The 19,479-nt window shown below is 34.2% G+C and overlaps 2 protein-coding genes across 6 annotated transcripts in view; both read left to right on the top strand.

The window, feature by feature from the left end:
- Positions 1–199: 199 nt before the first annotated feature.
- LOC140754916 (guanine nucleotide exchange factor DBS) overlaps positions 200–19,479 on the top strand; it is a 115,168-nt gene continuing 95,888 nt past the window's right edge. For 3 of the 5 annotated variants that reach the window (XR_012103723.1, XM_073090119.1, XM_073090131.1), the window contains exon 1: positions 201–617. Coding sequence is in view for 4 of the 5 variants with exons in the window: in XM_073090119.1 (XP_072946220.1) it covers positions 449–617 (169 nt within the window). In the remaining variant the exon portion in view is untranslated. Of the gene's footprint in view, positions 618–14,193; positions 14,428–19,479 lie in introns of those variants that run through there. The other 2 variants (XM_073090075.1, XM_073090110.1) reach the window with 2 other exon arrangements.
- LOC140754991 (uncharacterized) lies at positions 4,033–10,316 on the top strand. Its single transcript, XM_073090156.1, has 4 exons — positions 4,033–4,226; positions 4,520–4,797; positions 4,889–5,113; positions 7,836–10,316. Exons 2-4 carry the CDS (start codon positions 4,537–4,539, stop codon positions 9,054–9,056), a joined length of 1,707 nt encoding a protein of 568 aa, XP_072946257.1. The 5' UTR covers positions 4,033–4,226; positions 4,520–4,536; the 3' UTR covers positions 9,057–10,316.

Here is a 19,479-nt window from a genome sequence, read left to right on the forward strand (position 1 = left end):
AAATATACTAGAAGATAGCGCAAGCAACATAAAACATGTGAAATTTATAAATTTTCCACTTTTACGCAATGACAAAACTTTACAAACCTGGCAACCCCATCAAAATCAGCTGTGCGCTGCGATCGATAGATGTCGGTGGGTGTCTCTTTATTTTCGATGCCGTATATAGCATAACGGTATCCGTAGTAATATTACTCAGCTCAGCTAGCCAATAGTTTCTTTCATGCGTGCGGCAGATCGCGGTCTTCTTTGATAAAATTGTGCGTAAAGCCGGGTCGATGAACAAATTCGGCGCTAGAAGAATGGCTAATTATGCAATGCGTAAAATATTAAGGGGTTTTTGGAGACATAATCGTATCCATATTTAAAAATCAAAGTATAAGGCTCGAAAATGTCGTGAATGGAATAAGAGCGTGTTGTGTTTGTTTCCCCTGTATCGGTGGAAACGATGGCCAGTTCTCCGACGAGTATAGAGACGCAAATAGACAGTTTCTTGGAGCAGTTCAAAAGAAGTGCTTCGAAGGCTATGGAGGAGAGAATGGAGTGGCCCGATGGTCCGTCTCCCGTAGGTGTAGTCAAGTCCCGCAGCAGTTGCTTTACCCTGGATGCTGCAGCTGGTAAGTAGCTTTGTATATTAACTATAGATCCAACACGGATCTTCCGTATTATCCACGTATACAGCGTAAGCTGTTTGATATTATACACTACTGTTTATTGATAAAAACAAAATACAATCACATAGATATACAGTCATGTAGGCAAAATACATGGAATACAATTTACCTTTCCTTATGTATTGTACCTATTAGTTAAATGTTATTTTATTTATAGTAATGATAACATAGTAATCTACAACATCACGATAAATAAAGCAAATAAAAAAACGACGTAGCATCTGCTGGGTAGGTACGGTCTTTTTTTCTACGAACACTTAATTTTGAAAACAGCCAATACCTTAAAATTATAAGTAAACAACCAAAGAGAATGTAATCACGACGATTATAAACAACAACAAAAATTGCAGAATGCAGACGATACATTACTTCCGGTTATCTAATACGATTTGACAGCTACTGTTTTTTTTGTTGGCAAAGGTTTATTTATTGCTTCTTTTTTTCTACAAAATGATATATTATACGTAAGGACGATATCATTATTTGACTAAATTAAGGGTTAATGTTATTTTTATTTACTGGGTTTCATTTACTAATGAAAACGATTAAAATACAACAAATAATAAAAAAATAAAAAAGCTCCTCAAGTTCTTGAAGTATCAGATAATTCCGTCTATTCGAATTTTGGCACGATTTCAATTCTTCATTTTTTATACTCTCAAAATAAACCTAAGTGTGTGGAATTGAGGATACGCTGCAATTAGGTAAATAATATTTGTCACCATGATTATTGTGTACCCTACCTAATTGAATACATATTTATCAGATTTATGTATGTATATTGTTGTCTTCTATATTTCACAAGTAGCAAAGCAATAAGCGTTCTGTCCATCTGATGGTTCGTTGCAACTGCCAGCCATGGACATCTACAATCAACCCAAGATAATGCTAGTGTCCTAAGGGTACACTTGTAGTTGACCACGAAAGCTTTACTACCCCTGTGGATAAGTTGGAACACCTAGAATAAGAACGTCTCCCTTACAACATCTTCCGTTTAAACCGAAACCCAGGGGCGCTTAACACTGATATTATTTGAAGTAGTCGAAACACTGAGTTTATCTGCCTGTAAATATTATGAATATTGTATATTTATTTTAATAAAGAACTAAATATAAGAATCTAAATAACTTCCCACTAAAACGACTAATAAAAGGGATCAATTGACAAAACACGCATATTGAGTCGTATTAGTACGGAATGACCAATTTCGGAGAATCAAACGCGCTGTAAAAATAAGTTACCTATACTACCTGTGCAAGATAGTTTCGACCTAAATACCCTGTAATCTAATTTTGAAGGCGTATTGAAATAAACTTCGCATGCTTGTGTGTTTCTTCCACCACCACCATAAATCCGTCTTAAAGTAGCAGAATCTATTTAATTGAACATTATAGATATAAAGCACAGTTTTCCACTGTCTTCGCCCAGGCTTGCCTTTCTTGGGAATGTTAAATTGTTGTTGTTAAATGTTATCAGGCAGGTTACATTACAGGTACCTCTTTGCATAGTTCTTGTACACCTATTTAAAGGAAGCAGTTGATTTTAATCCTCAAGGGTAGAATCGAATCCATTATCGATTTCAAGTAGGGTTGCTGTTCAATTCGAACTGGGAGACAAATTCCATGGTCGACAGCAGACTACATGGTGTCTTTAAAAATATTAATGTAGGTATTCGGCGTAATTATTGTCGTCGTGACCAATGAATAGCTTGGTCTGAACTCATTAATATTAAAGATAAGTTTGACAATTATTTTTAGGTAGGTAACGTTTCTATCGTTACATGATGAGAGGAGCGAAGGTAAATTTCCCAAGCAGGATGAGGTCGTTTTATTGCTCATGGGAATCAATCCCGCAGTTGGCATCTCTAACTGTCGTGACGTGATGTATATTTTTGGCTAACCTGCTCTTTGGGTTATTTGCCATAACAAAATTGTATTTACGCATATTTTGTTAACGTGAATCAATATTGGTGCATTATATGATATGATTGAATTCATTTTACAACTGAGGGTTTACAACCATGTCACTCTGAGCGATGAGTATATATAAAATCATTACTTTAGTGTGTAAGTATAATAAATGTACAAGTGGCAACGGATATGATGCCGGGTGGCGGTTGAACGTTCGCTTTTGTTCCACGCCAATGCGGACCCTCTCGGTCGCTCTTTACACCTGATACTCGACAAACTTTTTGTTAAATACAATATACATTCCCGAAAATAAAAATGTTTCCTGTCCTCGACATAGTTTTTATGTTCTTACGTGTAAATTGTGTTACATTTAGAATTTAGCTTACGAAAGGTTACATTTATTATTTCGAAAAGTAATAATCGCAGATCACTAGTAGCATTGAAATAACGCAGTGGAGTTATCAACATTAGTGTTCTACTTTATAAGAATTCTAATCAAACATAAGCAGAAACCATACAAACGATAACACTGTAGCTTAGCTGTTCGCGGTTTACTTATGTACATGTACTTACTGTTATGAATAAACAAAGTAAATGGAACATTAAATAAGAAATATTTTAGGAAAAAAAAACAAGGAAAAACTAGCTATATTGTTTCCTTTTTTGATATGCGCTGTTTTGAACCGATTATACTTGAGTTAATATTTTGTCAATGACACGAGACTTAAGAGCTAAGTGGAGTTTGTAATTATTGTATTGTAATTAATTACTATTGACTATTTAGTAAACAAATATGTCAATGTAGACAAATATTACACAGTTTTACCACATTTTAGCGACACTTATATCCATAATAATTTCGATAAATAGCATTCTATATGGACGAAACGTAGGATAATATATCTATGGACGAAACCACTATATTTATTTTTAAAAACTGATAACAACATTTTATAGCGTAGCGAAAAAATTCTAAGTCTATGGATAACAAGGAGTATTTCTGCAATAAAAGAAACGTCACAAATATTATTCTCACGGTGATCAGTTTCGAACTATGAGAACTTACACTTACCTTATCTCTAGTCTTATTTCATTCCTATCATCATTTTCAGTTATTTATTAAAGCAAATTGAAACACATAATTATTGTTAATGTTTCGTATAATTTTACCCAATAAAAATAATACATTTTCGGTTCCTCCAATATTTTTATGAATGAGTGATACAGACAATCGTGATCAAGCAAAATTGGGCAAACAATACAATGTAATTTAATATATTGATCTTAAAGCGAATACACAATCTTCGCAACCAAAAATAAAATTATTATTTGTCGTCGCATCTTTATTTGAACTTCGCGGCTTTTAACAGTTGTGACGGCGAGCGTCGATACGGAAACAACGACAGCAGCGCCAACTAGTGGCGGCGCACTGTACTATTGACGTGTTCTACGGCGTCCTCCGATTTTATTCACAGAAAGTGTATCGCCATATTGCTTCCGTGAATTCAGTGGAATATTCGTACATTTCTCTTCAATTATGACTATAATATCAAAATGAAGTGAATAAAAATAAACCACATCTGAAGATTTATACAGAGGAAACATTTTTACGCGTCTTAGTTCACAATATAACGCGAAAAAGGTGAGTTTGATTCTTCCTTTGCTATGACTATATGGCCCAATATTCCACGGGAGTTCGATCCGCTATGCGATAATGAAACTTAAAAAACGCGATTAAGGTTAATAATTGCACGGTTTTTGTTATGTTTATTTACATTAATTTGAAAAGTTATCGCGGTTTTCTTGCAAGTGTAGCGGGGTTGTTGGAAATTGTGGCAATCGGGGCGGGTTTGTCGTGTCGTTCGTTGCAATTCTCGCTGTACATACACGTATGTAAGTAGGTACATGTGATTTGACATGAACGTTCGTTTGTAGTGTAGCGTGGTGTCGTCATGTCTTTTGAGAAGATGGAAGTGGTGAATCCCGCGGAGAAGGAAGCCAGCGAGGTGCTGCATTCGTTGCTGTCGGTGGAACGGCGGAGCGTGGACAGCAAAGACGCGATAATAGTATCGATTCCACCAGACCAGAATGGCGGCGGTGAGTACGGCGAGGGGGCGCAGTGGCATACACCAGTTATGGGCCAGCATTCTGTTTTTGAACTTGGAGGCTCACAGAACATGCAACAACACACTTACAACGGACACCAAGACCAGGTATTTAACACTTTCCTGACTTATTTATCATTATGTACTATTTGTTTTTGATGTGTTGTGTGTGCTTAATCAAGTGTTCAATACCTTTCAGGTCCTCTGGCAGGGTCATACAATCCAAGTAGAGAATGGTGATGCGAACATGCAAGGCATGTCAGCCACATACATTGAATTTGAGAGCAATGTTGAAAGCAATGAACTTGATATTGATACAAAGCCGAAGGTTGACAAGAAAACTGGGAAGAAAAAAAAGAAAATGGCAGAAACTGACAGTGATGAGGATGTTCTTGATAATAAGTTGGAAGACAACCCAACTCAGGTAACTAAAGACTAATTTATATTTAACATGATATTAAAGGGATAAAAATCATTCTTCATTGCAAAGAGCATTCTGACTCGATAGAGGAGAATACTGTTTTTCAAGTGTATGTATGTATGTCTCATGCAGCCTAAAAATATTGATGCAATTTGACACAGGTAGTTTGTTAGATTTGTCTTAATTATGGGAATGCTGTAGGCCTTTTAACCTTGTTACCTGCCTGTTTAGTTTGTTACTTTTCAGCATTTGGGGTCCTTGTTATTTATAATAATTACTAGTTACAGTAATACATAAATTGGTACAGATGTTAAGTGACAAGATTTCTGTATGCATCATTAACAAGCCGTTAATGTACAATTGATATTTTAGATGCAGAAATACCATTGATATATTACTAGCATTTAAATTAATATGGTGTAAAATATATACAGGGTGAATTTTTAAAACGGGCCTTCAGGGCCAAATCCGAAACTATAAGGATTAGCGAAAAATGCTGAAAGGAGTTACGAGGCCGATTTTGATAAAAACGAAATCTGCATCATTACTTTTTTAAAATATCTTTTTCCCTAGCCGGGAATCGAACGAGTTCATTTTGAAAAAAATTACATCCTCTATATTATTCCACCATCGGATAGTGTCGTTTATAAGGATCAAATTCTGGGAAGTAATGTTATGTGACAAATTAAAGGAAAAGGAAAATTTTGAAGAAAATACATATTTTTCCATACATTGCCATACTAATCCTTAAGGATTATACATAACAAATGATTTATGTGTAATTCTTTAGAAACATACGTAAGTCATACCATTGAAGAATTTGTTGGTTAATCAACTAATTATTCGATGTTATAACCGTGACATACGGCTTAGTATGAGAAAGTAATAGTTTAGCAAGTAAATTACCGCCGTTTTTAGGATTTATTTTTGAATAAAAATAGATAAGTGATTAAATAGTAAATTGTTATCGTTTGTTGTAAACAACAAACTACGTTTGAACAGTAAATATGATTTTCTATATCTCTTTGTTTAGTTATCACTCGAATTTGACTCGAAAAAGACATTCTCGCAAATTGTCAATTTTACATCTGTATTAAGCGAAACTCCGCCCATAGCAAATTAAATCTATTATAATGGTCCTAAAAGTAACCTTAACTAAGTCGGACATAAAAATATAAATTCTTGAAGAACAAAACGTCCATTTCGAATGATTTGAAACAATGAGCTAAAAAATTGTTAATACGCGACATGTTTAAATTGATGAATGGCGGGAACTTAACTGCCAAATTAATATAAAAAAATATGTATTTTCTTAAAATTGAGGCTTTTCCTTTAGTTTGTCATTTATCATTACTTCCCAGATTTTGATCCTTATAAGCAACACTATCAGATAGTGGAATAATATAAAAGGTGTATTTTTTTTCAAAATGAACTCGTTCGATTCCCGGCTAGGGAAAAAGTTATTTTAAAAAAGTAATGATGCAGTTTTAGTTTTTATCAAAATCGGCCTCGTAACTCGTTTCAGCATTTTTCGCTTATCCTTATAGTTTTGGATTTGGCCCTGAAGGCCCGTTTTAAAAATTCACCCTGTATATTATATAATATTAATATGGTCATATATTATATAATATTTAATATTAATATGGTGTAAAATATCATCATACATTCTGGTTTAAAAAATAGCAACTACTATATTTAAACGTTAGTATAGTTCGCGCCAAAAAGTTAGTCCACTCTGAAGTTGTTGCGAGCAGGTGTAGTCATACAATTAGCTATGGGGATGCAATTAATTTCTATATTCAGAGGAGACTAGCAGTTTTATGCGTACTTATATAACAGTAAAAATAAAGAGCCTGTGCATTTGAAGATAAATAAAATTGTAACTTATAATATTGCATAGCGAACGGTTTTAAATCCTAAACAATTATTTTTTCAATAAATGAAAAATATTACAATATACTATGAGTGTTAATCAAGTGAACATAAACAGTATATTGTATTGGAAGTAAATAAGAACAGATCTCTTATGTTATGATATATTCGAAAACTATTATTGCATAAGAACCCTAGCAGCAGTACATTTTATGAAATTGTAAACAATCTGTAATTAATACTAGCATTGGAATTTAAGTAAGGTTCTACACCCTTGAAACCAGAACACAGTGGTGCTTAATACTGTTGTTCTGAAACAGTAACATTGTGTGACTTTTTGCTATGGCCAATGTGCCTAAATAATTAAGTTTCGGTCAAGTTAACATTTTAGTTGAACAATGCTCGAGAGTTTTGAAAAGGGTACAGATACAACTTGAGGGAGGTACAAACCAAATTAAGGTTCAAAATTTCTCATGGGTTGGTTATAGTTTCATGGGTTACCTTTAACTACTTAACTCCCATGGACAGCGCAGTATTGTGTTTCAGGAGTCTTCACAAGCTCCCTAATATATTATCAATAAGACATCATAGGGTTGAACTAATTTTAAGAAGATTAATAATTAAGGGTTTCATTCATTTGATGTAATTAAAGTTTCTAAAGTTGCAAGTTGTATTAAAGTTGCTAAAAATCTATGTTCTAAGCGAAGAATAATAAGAATGTACTATTTTAGAAAACCTAATTTACTAAACTCATTGTGTATTCATATTATTGTGAAATGATAATATATAGGATAACATGACATTTTTCATGTTAATTTTTTTCATTAATATTGAATTTTCATTACTATTTCAGGTCAAGGAAAGATTGAAACGAGGTTGTGACTGTAAAGACAATTGTTATCGTGGCCTGAACCCAGAAGCTGTTTACCGTCATAGACTGAACATTGCAGAGCTGACCAAGAGTGAACATGACATGTACTTGATGGGCATCACTATGGCTAGCTTAGCAAACCCAGCCGAGACATCACGGCACAAAGTCAGGAGGAGACTGAGGGCTTGCTATGTGTATCAGGGAAGAAAGGTTTGTCTAGAAGCTTTTTTGTATTTAGAGAATGTTACGCATTATCAGCTAAAACGAATTCGGCAGCATGTCATGACACATGGTGTGGCGCCTAGGATACATGGCAATGTTGGAAAGAAACCATACAACACATTCACATTAGACATTTATAAACATGCAACAAATTTCTTAAAAGAGTACTTGAAACAACACGCCAGCTCACCCAAAGATGTCCAACCTTCTGGTGAAGGTGGCAAGAAGGCCAGTAAGACTGTTATCATTCAAGGCGATTCTAGGAAGCACTTATTTGAAGCATATAAAGAATATGGGGAAATTCTAGAGCCTGGAGTAAAACTTATGGGCTATTCCACTTTCCGTGCTTTCATGAAGGACCAATTCCCACATGTGAAATTCGCTACTAAGAAACAAGATATACCAAAAGACGTTATACCCTTCCGTAGTGGAAAATGTATGAGTTACGATAAAAATAAGGATCCTGTTAGAATACAACAGGAAAAAGAAAAGGCTGAGGCGAAAAAGGCAGCTATGGAGGCTAAGAAGAAGGAGGAGCACGAAAGGGAACAACAACAACAGGCGCAGCAGCAGGCGCAACAACAACAACAGCAACAAGTCCAACAACAGCAACAGCAGCAACAACAGCAGCAAGTACAACAAGTGCAAGTACAGCAGCATCAACAGATGCAGAACCAGGGCCCACATGTTGTTATTCACCAGCAACAACCGCAGCAACAGCCACAGATGCAACAACAGATGTTGGTGCCTCAAGTGAGTCAGCACCAACAAGTTCTGACACAGCAGGTTGGTGGTGTCCAACAAGTTTCACAACAACATTGTGTTCAACCACTCGGAGTGTCCGAGGAAGGTGGGCAGCCTGTGGAGATGGCACAACAAGTAATACCTCTGGCCGTAGTGCAACAACCGCAGCAAGCATACCTAGTTACTCCTGTATCACATTTCCAAACAAGAGTACAAGGAGCATGGTACAGACATTGACAAAAATATTCATCCTTTGTGGGACTTTTAATTCATGCGGTATAGAACATAGTGCTGCTATACCCACACGTTGAGATCTCGCATTGACTGAACAGTTGGTTGAGTTCCAATGGTTCCCACTGAAATTATATTGTTTATACGAAGAGCCACACGTAACTTTGGCAATAAGTTAGTAAGGTTATTTAGGTAACACCTTTTCAGTATTGGTTGATATCTGATTTAAACAACTATAATTATGTAAGTAAAAATATTTACACAATTTATATTAGCACTAGCTACGTAGTTTATTTTATTATCTATGATTTTTATGAGATAATTCAGATGAATGGGCATTTTTATACATTCATAATGAAGTTATGAGGACATGAAATTGTTCGCCGATGTGCAGTATGCTGTTTCCACCATGGTTAAGTCTTATGTTAGCTTAGACCAAGCTTGCGTGCAGATGAGTAAAGGACAGTCTTTTAGGGAGCAATATTTCACTGCCATATAATTTAATACACCCCACATACTTTGGCTGCTCGTCATATACCAAACACATTAAGATGTGAAGAGCTATTTTTGCCATGATGGTGATCCACTCTGTGTGGAGATACCCAATATTGATATACTTCATTATATATTTTTTATTCTAAGTGGAAAAGCAGATGTAAAAAAACCTGTAGGTAGCACAAGTTTAAAAGTCCTTTGCACATTGGATGAATGAGAAATTTATAAACCTTGTTTTAAAACTACTTTTATATTTCAGCTATGTATCATGTATGTTTCTTTACATGCCAATTATTTTATTCCACATGTGCCCAGTCTGTTTTATCTTTTAAGTGTGCTCTCAGTTTTGTAGGTATAGCTCCTTAGGCTTATAGTCATTGTATTTAATCACAGTTTTAATTTGTCAAGATTATCTTGAGTTTTATTAAATGATAAGTTGCTCATCACAACATACCTGCAAACATTTTAATAATAATGTTCATTTACCAAAAGAAAGCAGTGCCTTCAATATTAAATGGAATTTGTAAACATAGCTATGGTGTGCGATTTAATATTGTTTTAAGTAAGAGAGTTAGGATATATTTGTAGGAAACTAAAATTGTAATGTTTTGGTTACAGAACTTGATCGTATAATTTGTATTTTAATACATATCAAAATTAATTAAAGGAGAAATTAGTGTTCGAACATATTATTTTTTATGAAATTATGTAAAGATTTGTGATGACAAGGTTTAAATGAAATAAATAGTATAGTACGCTGTCTACGCTATCTTAATTTGTTTTAATGGTTCATATTTATGTCAAATTCATAACAATCTGAACTACATAATTATGAGTTTTATGACTGTGATATCAATTATTCACAATATTTTAATGAAATAGAACTTAATAGTTAAAATTCCACTTATTTCTACGTCCATCTGTTTTTTAATAAAAATAAACTTATAGGTAGGTGATTGTTTATAGTGGAATAGGCTCATGCCAGAAATGTCCATTGAAATGTTATCTATCTATATTTTGATTGAAAATCGGATAGACGTGGACAACATAATATGGTCTTACAGACTAAACAGCAATAATGATATAGTGTATGGTAATATTTCGATTTATACATACGTTGAATTTATATTTTGGAATTAATATACTTCATGTAAGTATAGCACAAACAAATGAGTATCCAAATTAAAAACATATATAGATTGTTATATTGATAATATTTATCATTCATGTTCACATTAATTTTAATTAAATGTAATACTATATTAAAATTTATTTAAAAAATGAAACTTACAGCCATCCCTTCATGATATCATTTAATTTTATTATAAGGGGAGGATTCATAGCCGATATGGATACCGTGTGTATTATGTGCCCCTAATGTGTACATGAATTATAGTATATTATAATCAATTAACGACTACTATAAATTTTATTTCAGTAATTCGTTCTTCTGTTTTAATTTGAAGTGTGTGGAAAGTCAGAGATACCACATGATTTCATGACATGTTTGATAAGAAAAAAGCCACAAACCTCCCCTATATATAATGATTATAAATTGAAATAAGCTAAGCCAAGACCATTCCAGTAAATAGGTATATCCAAATTTTAAAGACATTGAAAATAATCATAGTTACTTAATAGCTTTACATTTTTTTGTGTACAATTCATTCATTCTATTCATTTACAACATACAAGACATCAATTTTAATCATTATTTTGAAAGTAATATTTTAGAATCTTATCTATCTATTATAGACATAAACGAATTAACAGAATAGAAGTTTAATAGGTAACAATTATCCATACAAAGGATATGTGTGTGTGGTATGCTGTAATAAATTGAAAAAAGTGTATGGTTTCAACTGCACGCGTAACTACCGGAGTTATTAAGTCCAATATTTTTTGTTGATGTGGCTATTTATATCTTTTTTGAAAAGTGTAATGCTTGTAAAAGCAACATTTTTTTACTTTGTCTTAACTAGAATGCCAGAAAATGTCCTTGGAGCCATATGGCATATGATTTATGGTCCTTAGAACTTCATGGGGGTAAAAGACCTATACTGTTTTTTTTTAAATAACAAACCTTTTTAATGCAATAATTTCTTTCAAACATATTTTTGCATGTCCTAATTTGATCATAAAGTATATATAACAGTTGTTTTCGAAAGAATGGCGTTTATAAAAAGGACACTTATCCAGTAAAAAACTGTACTGAATAATAATTTTTGCAAACCTTCCTACTAAGGGTTCTATTATACGAATGAGTAATGCCACTTGTCGTTTGTGATTCCTCACGACGGTCGTGGGCATGGGCTGTCGCTCGTATGTCACCTCCCTAAAACAAAAAGCAATAATATGTAATCTGTGGTGTCTGAACTATTCTGTCCATTATCTTTATACTATTGGCATATTTTAAAAGAGGACAGAAAAAAACTAAGTATCGTACATTAGATTCCAAAAGTTTATTTATTATTTTCTAAGCAGTGACAGCGTATCAACCTCGACTATCTGTATATAATAATATTCGTGCCTATACATAATGTCAATAAAAACCAATCTTCAGATTATAATTTTTTTAATAGTCTTCTTTACATAAATTCTGTATTTTCATACAAAGATGTATAATATGTGGAAGAGTTATGAGACAACACTGATCTAAATCTCCTTTATTTTGATCTAATTTAGATGTAATTTATATAACTTTTTAGTATGTGTGTAATCATAATCATTATAAATATAGACAGTACAGAAATGTGCCTAGAATGTATGCTTAACCATGTATTTTTATAGTGCAATAAGTTGTGAGATTCGAGGCAGTTCAAATTGAGATCATTGCCCATTACACTAACAAAGACAAATGAAAATGAAACGGAGAAGTTAATAAATTAATGGGAGCAAAACTTGTATGTATTTTCGTAGGCCTCTATGTAACTTGGTTATTCATTGGCATCGTTTGGGATGTAGCATTTTTTTCCTTTGTAGTCGCAGAAAATAAAATTTGTTCAATTTAAAATTTGTTATTTTCTATAATATTGTGTTTAATCTCATATATCAACTCTACCAAAAAAACTGGTTTGACCCTCGTAACTGAGTTTTATTAATTGGGTTTAGATGTCCATGTATTTTGCACATTTTTATCATTGTTTTAAATTTAAAAAAAACTTTCTATACGTTTCATAAGGTATATGAATATATACAAAGTAAAAAAATATGCGGCGTCCACATAATAGTATGTTCAAACAAATAAACCTCTTACGATTTATTGATTTTGAAGCTATTTTTATATCTTACATTGACTGTTACAGTAACAATTTAAATGAAGTGCTTTCAAAGCGTTTGCAAGACAAAATTGCCACTTGAGTTACTTAATTCCGATGTACATATCGGTTTATATGTAAAGCTGTATTATCCGTTTCATGCGCCTTCGGAGCGATTTCGCTAAGCTTTACGAACGTGTGCGGATGTTCGCGCCCATTTTAGTAGAATACGGCTTCAAATAATCCGAACGTGTGCGGCATACTTTTAAAAAATATTTTTCGTTTTTCAGTTAATTTGTTGCAATAGCAATTAATAGGTTCGATAGTATAATATATACTATGCAGGCATATGCCTGCGTGTTGTTGTTTCGATATTTTGAACTGCTAAATCATAATTATGTGACCAGTATTTCTTACTATGATCAAAAGCACTATATACTCATATTTATGCTACGCAAGAAAATACTTATGAGTTGTCCGTGAAAGCTTAAAACGAAGGAAAACATACATATTATTCATAGTACTAATGTAAACAACTAAGATAAATTAAAATAAACCCCAATCTGCACACAATTTTGGCAAAGTATCTATTTCTAAACTAATTAAATACCGTACTCTGATCAGTTTAAACGATAAAAAGATAAGTCGTATAAAAAGTCTGAATCAAATAAAAGCAGTAAAACGCGTTTGCCGGTCCCGAAGCTAACAAACAAGAGCAAAAGGCAAAAGTAGTTTTTCTGCGTACTACATTTTGCCCAATGCGCCGTCCCAAACGATCCCCTATATTATTACTCTAGAGAAAAAGTAAACATATTCGCCCAAACAAATATAGTCGAATTTCTAATAGAAACCGTATGGTGGTTATAAATAGTAAGGGATGATGTGGTGTCATAAGTTTAAGATAAACAAAAAATAAGTGACATTTGTTTCCTTCGTCTTATGTCTTTGTTTTCAAACAATGGGTGCAAAATAAATAAAAAAATCGGAGCAGCTGTTTAATTACAACTTGTAACGGGCAATGACAAGATTTAATGTTCAGACCCAGGGTTTGCTTCGAGTCGTAGTGATTCGCCATTAGCATATTCGTCATAAATGTTCCAAAATTTTGACGGTAGAACAACATGATGTGATAGAAAATAAAGTTTTTTACGCTACATTGTGTTTTATTTGTATGAAATTTAGGTTGTTTTCTTATCAAAAATGTTTTCAACGAGGGAATGTAGGGCAGCCAATCAAGGAACTGTTCGAATTGCTTAAATGTTGTTAGAGTTAGAGTGGGTTCCAGGTCGGCGAAGGTCTGATCTGGATTGTGTCACCCACGCCTTCCTCCAATACGGCGGAGTTGCAACCGGAGATTGTCTGTCGGGGGTGTGCGTTCGTCGCACTCGTGCTGCTTCGGCTCATTGCTCCGCCGGCCACTCCACTCGGCGATTTATTAAATTTTCCGCACCGACCATTTGTAAACAAAAGTCATTGTTTCGTCCTCAAACGGGCAGTTTGACGATGGCGACTTGCCTTAGCGGGCGCGCGCGGTGTCATCTCTAGTTCCGAGCTGGCCTCCGTCACAGACGCTATGAAGTTTTGGAAGTGCGGAACCAAGCGTAGACGCCGGCAGGTGGCCTCCGGTAAGTTATGCTTTCGACAAATTGCATAATTGACCTATTTTACAATCGATCCAATTGGAACACTACGCTGAACAGTTCCATTGTAAAAATGAGATCAAGTTAATTTCTTTCTACAATTTAATTTGATTTAATCCTACGATAAAATCTACTTCTTTATCACTTTGAATTGTCTACTAAGTCAAGAGTCTAATAAAAAACATAAACATCGATCCACTGAACCATTAACCCAACCATTATCATATTACGTAGGATAATGCATGTTTGTTACCTAGAAACAGGAACTTGCACTTTCTCCGATGTTGAATATGTACCTACTTAGGACTGTACTGTGCTACTGTACTGACACATTTTACAAAAAAAATACTTTTGTACTTGTTATTGTTCATAGTCATGATTCTTTAATTATGTTATATCAAAATGTATTATATTCTTTGTATTTTTATGTCATCAGGTCCTTTGTATCCATGATCTGCTCTTGTCGGCATTCAACAAGATACCTACATTGAAATTAAAAGTTCTTTATAACTTTTCTTGGACTCTACTTCTAAATTTGTGTGAAAGCTCTGTTAAAATCGGTCCAGCTTTGAGCTATTTTCACAGTTCCGTTACAGACGAGCAAAATATATAAAGCCGGTTATTGATTTTTTGTGCCTTTTTTGTCTCAAGTTAGTTTTTGTCAGAGATCATTAGAATTAACATAATTATGGAATGGCACTTGTTTTAAAATCACAAACGGGTATTTCAGTTTTACTTTTTGTATTCCGCATTACATTTTAATAACAGACCTTGTGACCCACCTACATCATATTACATAAAGGATGCCCATCTAATCAATTTGGTTTGTAACAAGGGAAGTGAAAAATGGCCAAAAAAGTACCAATAGTTTTAGTACTCGATACTAAATACATTTCTTGTACTATAACGAGCTATTCCATTTCACGATCACAGTCCATCTATGAGATTTATTCAGAAACCAGGGCGTAAATCGATTACAACACTGATAGTATATCGAATATCCACGCAAAAGCCAAGTATGAAAACTCGTTATAAGAAGTTGGCGGATATTGGGGCGTGACCGCCAATATTTATTAGTAAGTACATATATGAAACAGACTCTTCTTATCTGGAGTTCAGTTGATCTTATTCATTGTCGTAACTGCGCAAAGTTGAAGCTATATTAATTGACAGCAGCGGACGCTTGACGTCAACTGTTGTTATTAAGCCTTTGTTCTAAGGCGCCGCCAATGATATAAGATATGGCATTGGCAGCTGCCTATAAAATAAAGTAGCTATAACTTTGTTTACCATGGACTATCACATAAAACCGTTTTAGGGCAAACTTTGGAGATTTCTTTTATTTTCATTATTGTTTCCCAAATTATGATAAAAAATAACATGATAAAAGGTTACTTTTAGTGAGGATAGTTATAAATGTTCAACTACATGATTATAAATGTACCCCAGATAGTATTGTAGCACCCCTCTACATCGTTAGGAAAATAGCCCTTAACTTCAATATCAGTGATCTAAGCTACTGAGTCAACAATCCTTATGAATAAAAAAAAGATGCAGTTCTAACCAACGCTTACTACTTATAAGTTAACTGTAATCAGTCTGCGACAACTGATCAGATCTTCAAGCCACTTCAGCCTTATTAACCCTATCTTAGGGTCATCAAATCTAAATGATGATGACCAGCATTCGCAATTTCTATAGCCAAAAAGTGCAAACGCAAAATACTGAGTAATATATTATATCACATTGATAACAAAGTAATATATTAAATCCACTATATGGGTTACGCTACAGCCTTGGATTTAACTTCGACCATGAATTTACGTGCGGTCACAGGTAAATAGATACGAAGTATCATCTTGTAGATAAAAAAGATGAATCATCTCTTGCGGTTCCCGTCGTTGACTTCAGAGTCAATCCACATATGTAATGATATTTTAATTGTTCAAAGCATCATTAACTAAACCTAAGTATGTTGATCTAGTAATTATTCAATTGAACTCACGATATTAGCACATACTAACGAAATAATTGGCTTTAGAGATGGCGTATCACCTGATCTTATTCAACCCGTTTGGTTACCATTGCAACGCATTGGTTCAGAGGCTACCGGGGCAATAGGGATCGCCCGTGGGCGTGTAATACCAACTCCAAATAGAATGCAAATGCAGTTTTATCAGATTTATCGCATTTGATTTGCTATTAACATAACTAAATTGGAACGTCTTATGTGCTTGTTTAAGCAACATCACTACTGATACACCACATATAAGACCTTCCTACACCATTATGACAGATAACAATGGGTAGTATACGTGACTTACAGTAAATTCAATTCACATTTTCCTCAAGCAGTACGTCAATATAAACCATATAAAATTTCTATGGCAACGTGGCCTCACAGACGGAGGGTCGACGCGAATAAAAGGTTTATTATAATTCATTTATAGTGTTATGTGTCATATACACTGACAATGAAGGAGCGGTCTGATTGCTATGCGAGCCGTGGCCTGTCCGCCGCCAGCCTTTGTAGGGTGCATTTTGTTTGGCAGAAATACTCTGTTCCCGGCAGCAGATTTGTATAAATGACTTATGGAACATTGTGTTGTTAAACATTAAAAGACGTTCAGTGAGGATGCACATTTTAACGATCTGAGACGGTACTTGTGGTTCGATTCCGGTGGTACCACTGCCTTACCTATTTTGTTATTTAATTCCTACTTCGAGTACTCAAGGGCAACCCATCTGTGGCTGATCTCTGGTAGGACTAAGGGTTTAGGGTTGATAACAAACAATGGCGAATGCTGAGGGGGCTAAACTGCTCCCCTAAATCTTTCAGAACCAGGAGGACTTTTTTCCGCCGACGCTACGTCACAAGCCTCTTCCAAATGAACATCCTCGATCCGCTATTAATAACCTCTGTACTTGCGCGGCAGTAATCAAGTGAACTGCGTACTTAAGCTAATTTTATATCATAAAAAATAATTATTATTGCAAGTAATAATCTTATTTCAGTCGACTTCTTAATGTTACAATATCATTGACATAAATGACCTGTAAACGATGGGAATCGAAAACGAACAATTGCTGAGACACATGTAAACTTATGTAAATATTATGTGAATGCGGAGACCCAGACAATGGAGGATTAATTGAACCAAAATTAATTTAACAATAACATCGTATGAGTTCGCTGGAAGTTTACATATGAAATATATTTCAATTTACGTCACTTAACTCTTAAATTGACTTTGCGACCCGCCTGGTCGTAGACAGAGCGGTGATAATGTCGTACTAGAATGCAGTAGGTTCCGGGTTCGAAATTGGGCCAGGCACCATTTAAATCTTGTGTCCCAGGCAACCACTACACGGAATCCGAATGTGGGGCTACAAGTGTATATTTTATTTTAATTTTTATTGTATCTATTGGATTTAATAGTCAAACCTTTTTATAAAAGTACTTTTTCCTTTTAACCTTACTGTGGAGGTAATGTTTTTCCAGCGTGCATACATGTATTTTTATGTCTCATATTTTGGCACGACCTGCAGCCCAAACGGCTTAACGGATTTTGATATATAAAGTGTCGTTGGATTCATATAAATTATGAATTATGAAATTTTTATAGGCAGTCTTGTTGTTTTTATATTACTTCTCTAGTAAAATATTGTATTCCTATGACAACAGCGAATGTGCTGAGGTCTGTGGCTGTATGCTTTGGTCAGGCGGTATTATCTATGCGAGGCGCGTGTCACTCGCCGTCTTTTGTTTGCCCGCGCATTGTCCTGCGCCGTCCTTCCCGCTATTCCACTTTTACTGAATGCCTTTCGCATTCTGTGAAATTTTCATCCTGCATACTAGTCTACGGACAGTATTATGTTGTTAAATTTTTATTATTATTTTTATATACAGAAAAAGTGACAAGAAGAGTCTTTGTTGTAAAATAATAAAATATTTATTTAAAAAACGTTATTTTTTCTCGTTATAAAAACAGTAAAATGAATGTACGCCGTACCCATATGAGTATAGTAAGTAGGTATTATACTATCTTGCAATTTAGTTTCACTCAGATAACATATAGCACCTATAGGTAATAAGGCAACGTAACTTTTATTCCAATTTTATTAAATACTTTATGATTACGGAATATAGATACCAGGACGTATTTTTAATTACAACAGAACAGTTTCTTGAATCCCTTATACACAGATAAATAAGACGATAAAATATTACACACATAACGAACAAAATACTTATGAGAAAAACGAACAAAATATGCCCAAGAATACACAAAAGATGTACGACAACAAACAACCCCTACACGGCTGAAATTGTTAGAACTTGAGAAAGATAAGATGCTTACTCCGATTACCTTACAAAAAGCTTTGTTTGACGGGTATAGCCATGGAACTATTTCAGCGTACTTGTTTGGCTTCGCACTGTAAATAGAGACTTGAAATCCCTAAAGAGTGTTTGGCTAGCCATGCATTTTTGTAAACATTTTAAATCTCCTTTATTTATCCTTACTGAAGGATACATCACTATGGATGTATAGGTGTTTCTACGTAATTTTTAATTTATGTCATTTTTGTAGTAGGTATCTGGTATATTTATGGTTAATTGGTTATCCGTTGTCAATACAAACAATATTTAATGATAGCTAGTTGACATTAATTCATACACTTTACAACTTACTTGTTGTACAGTCAAGGTACAGGTACGAGTATATATTTTGATCAGGACTAGATGCCGGAAACCGATTAAAATGACGCATTGTCGTTGAGACCCCGAATAGACTTAGAAGAATTCTTGTACACAAACCTTCGTTACCACCTCCAAGCCATAACACGATCACGAAGAATGACCATAACATTATAAAAATAGTGTCATTGCAGTTGAGAATTTTGTTATCTTCAAAAATACCATGTACAATAAAGTACTGAATATTTTGTATAAATAGTCATGACACTATCACACGACTAGTTAAATACTAAATTAGTTTGTAGTCACGTTACGGTTTTTACGATCGCACTTAACTA

This window comes from Epargyreus clarus, unplaced genomic scaffold (genome assembly GCF_041222505.1).
Source record: "Epargyreus clarus isolate Ecla_fem2 unplaced genomic scaffold, WU_Ecla_fem_2.2 ptg000003l, whole genome shotgun sequence".
NCBI lineage: Eukaryota > Metazoa > Arthropoda > Insecta > Lepidoptera > Hesperiidae > Epargyreus > Epargyreus clarus.

Excerpts from the sequence above, each read along its gene's own strand:
- LOC140754991 (XM_073090156.1), top strand. The coding sequence starts at position 4,537 with ATGTCTTTTGAGAAGATGGAAGTGGTGAATCCCGCGGAGAAGGAAGCC. Across the intron at positions 4,798-4,888 it reads ACAACGGACACCAAGACCAG|GTCCTCTGGCAGGGTCATAC; the intron begins GTATTTAACACT and ends AATACCTTTCAG. Across the intron at positions 5,114-7,835 it reads TGGAAGACAACCCAACTCAG|GTCAAGGAAAGATTGAAACG; the intron begins GTAACTAAAGAC and ends TTACTATTTCAG.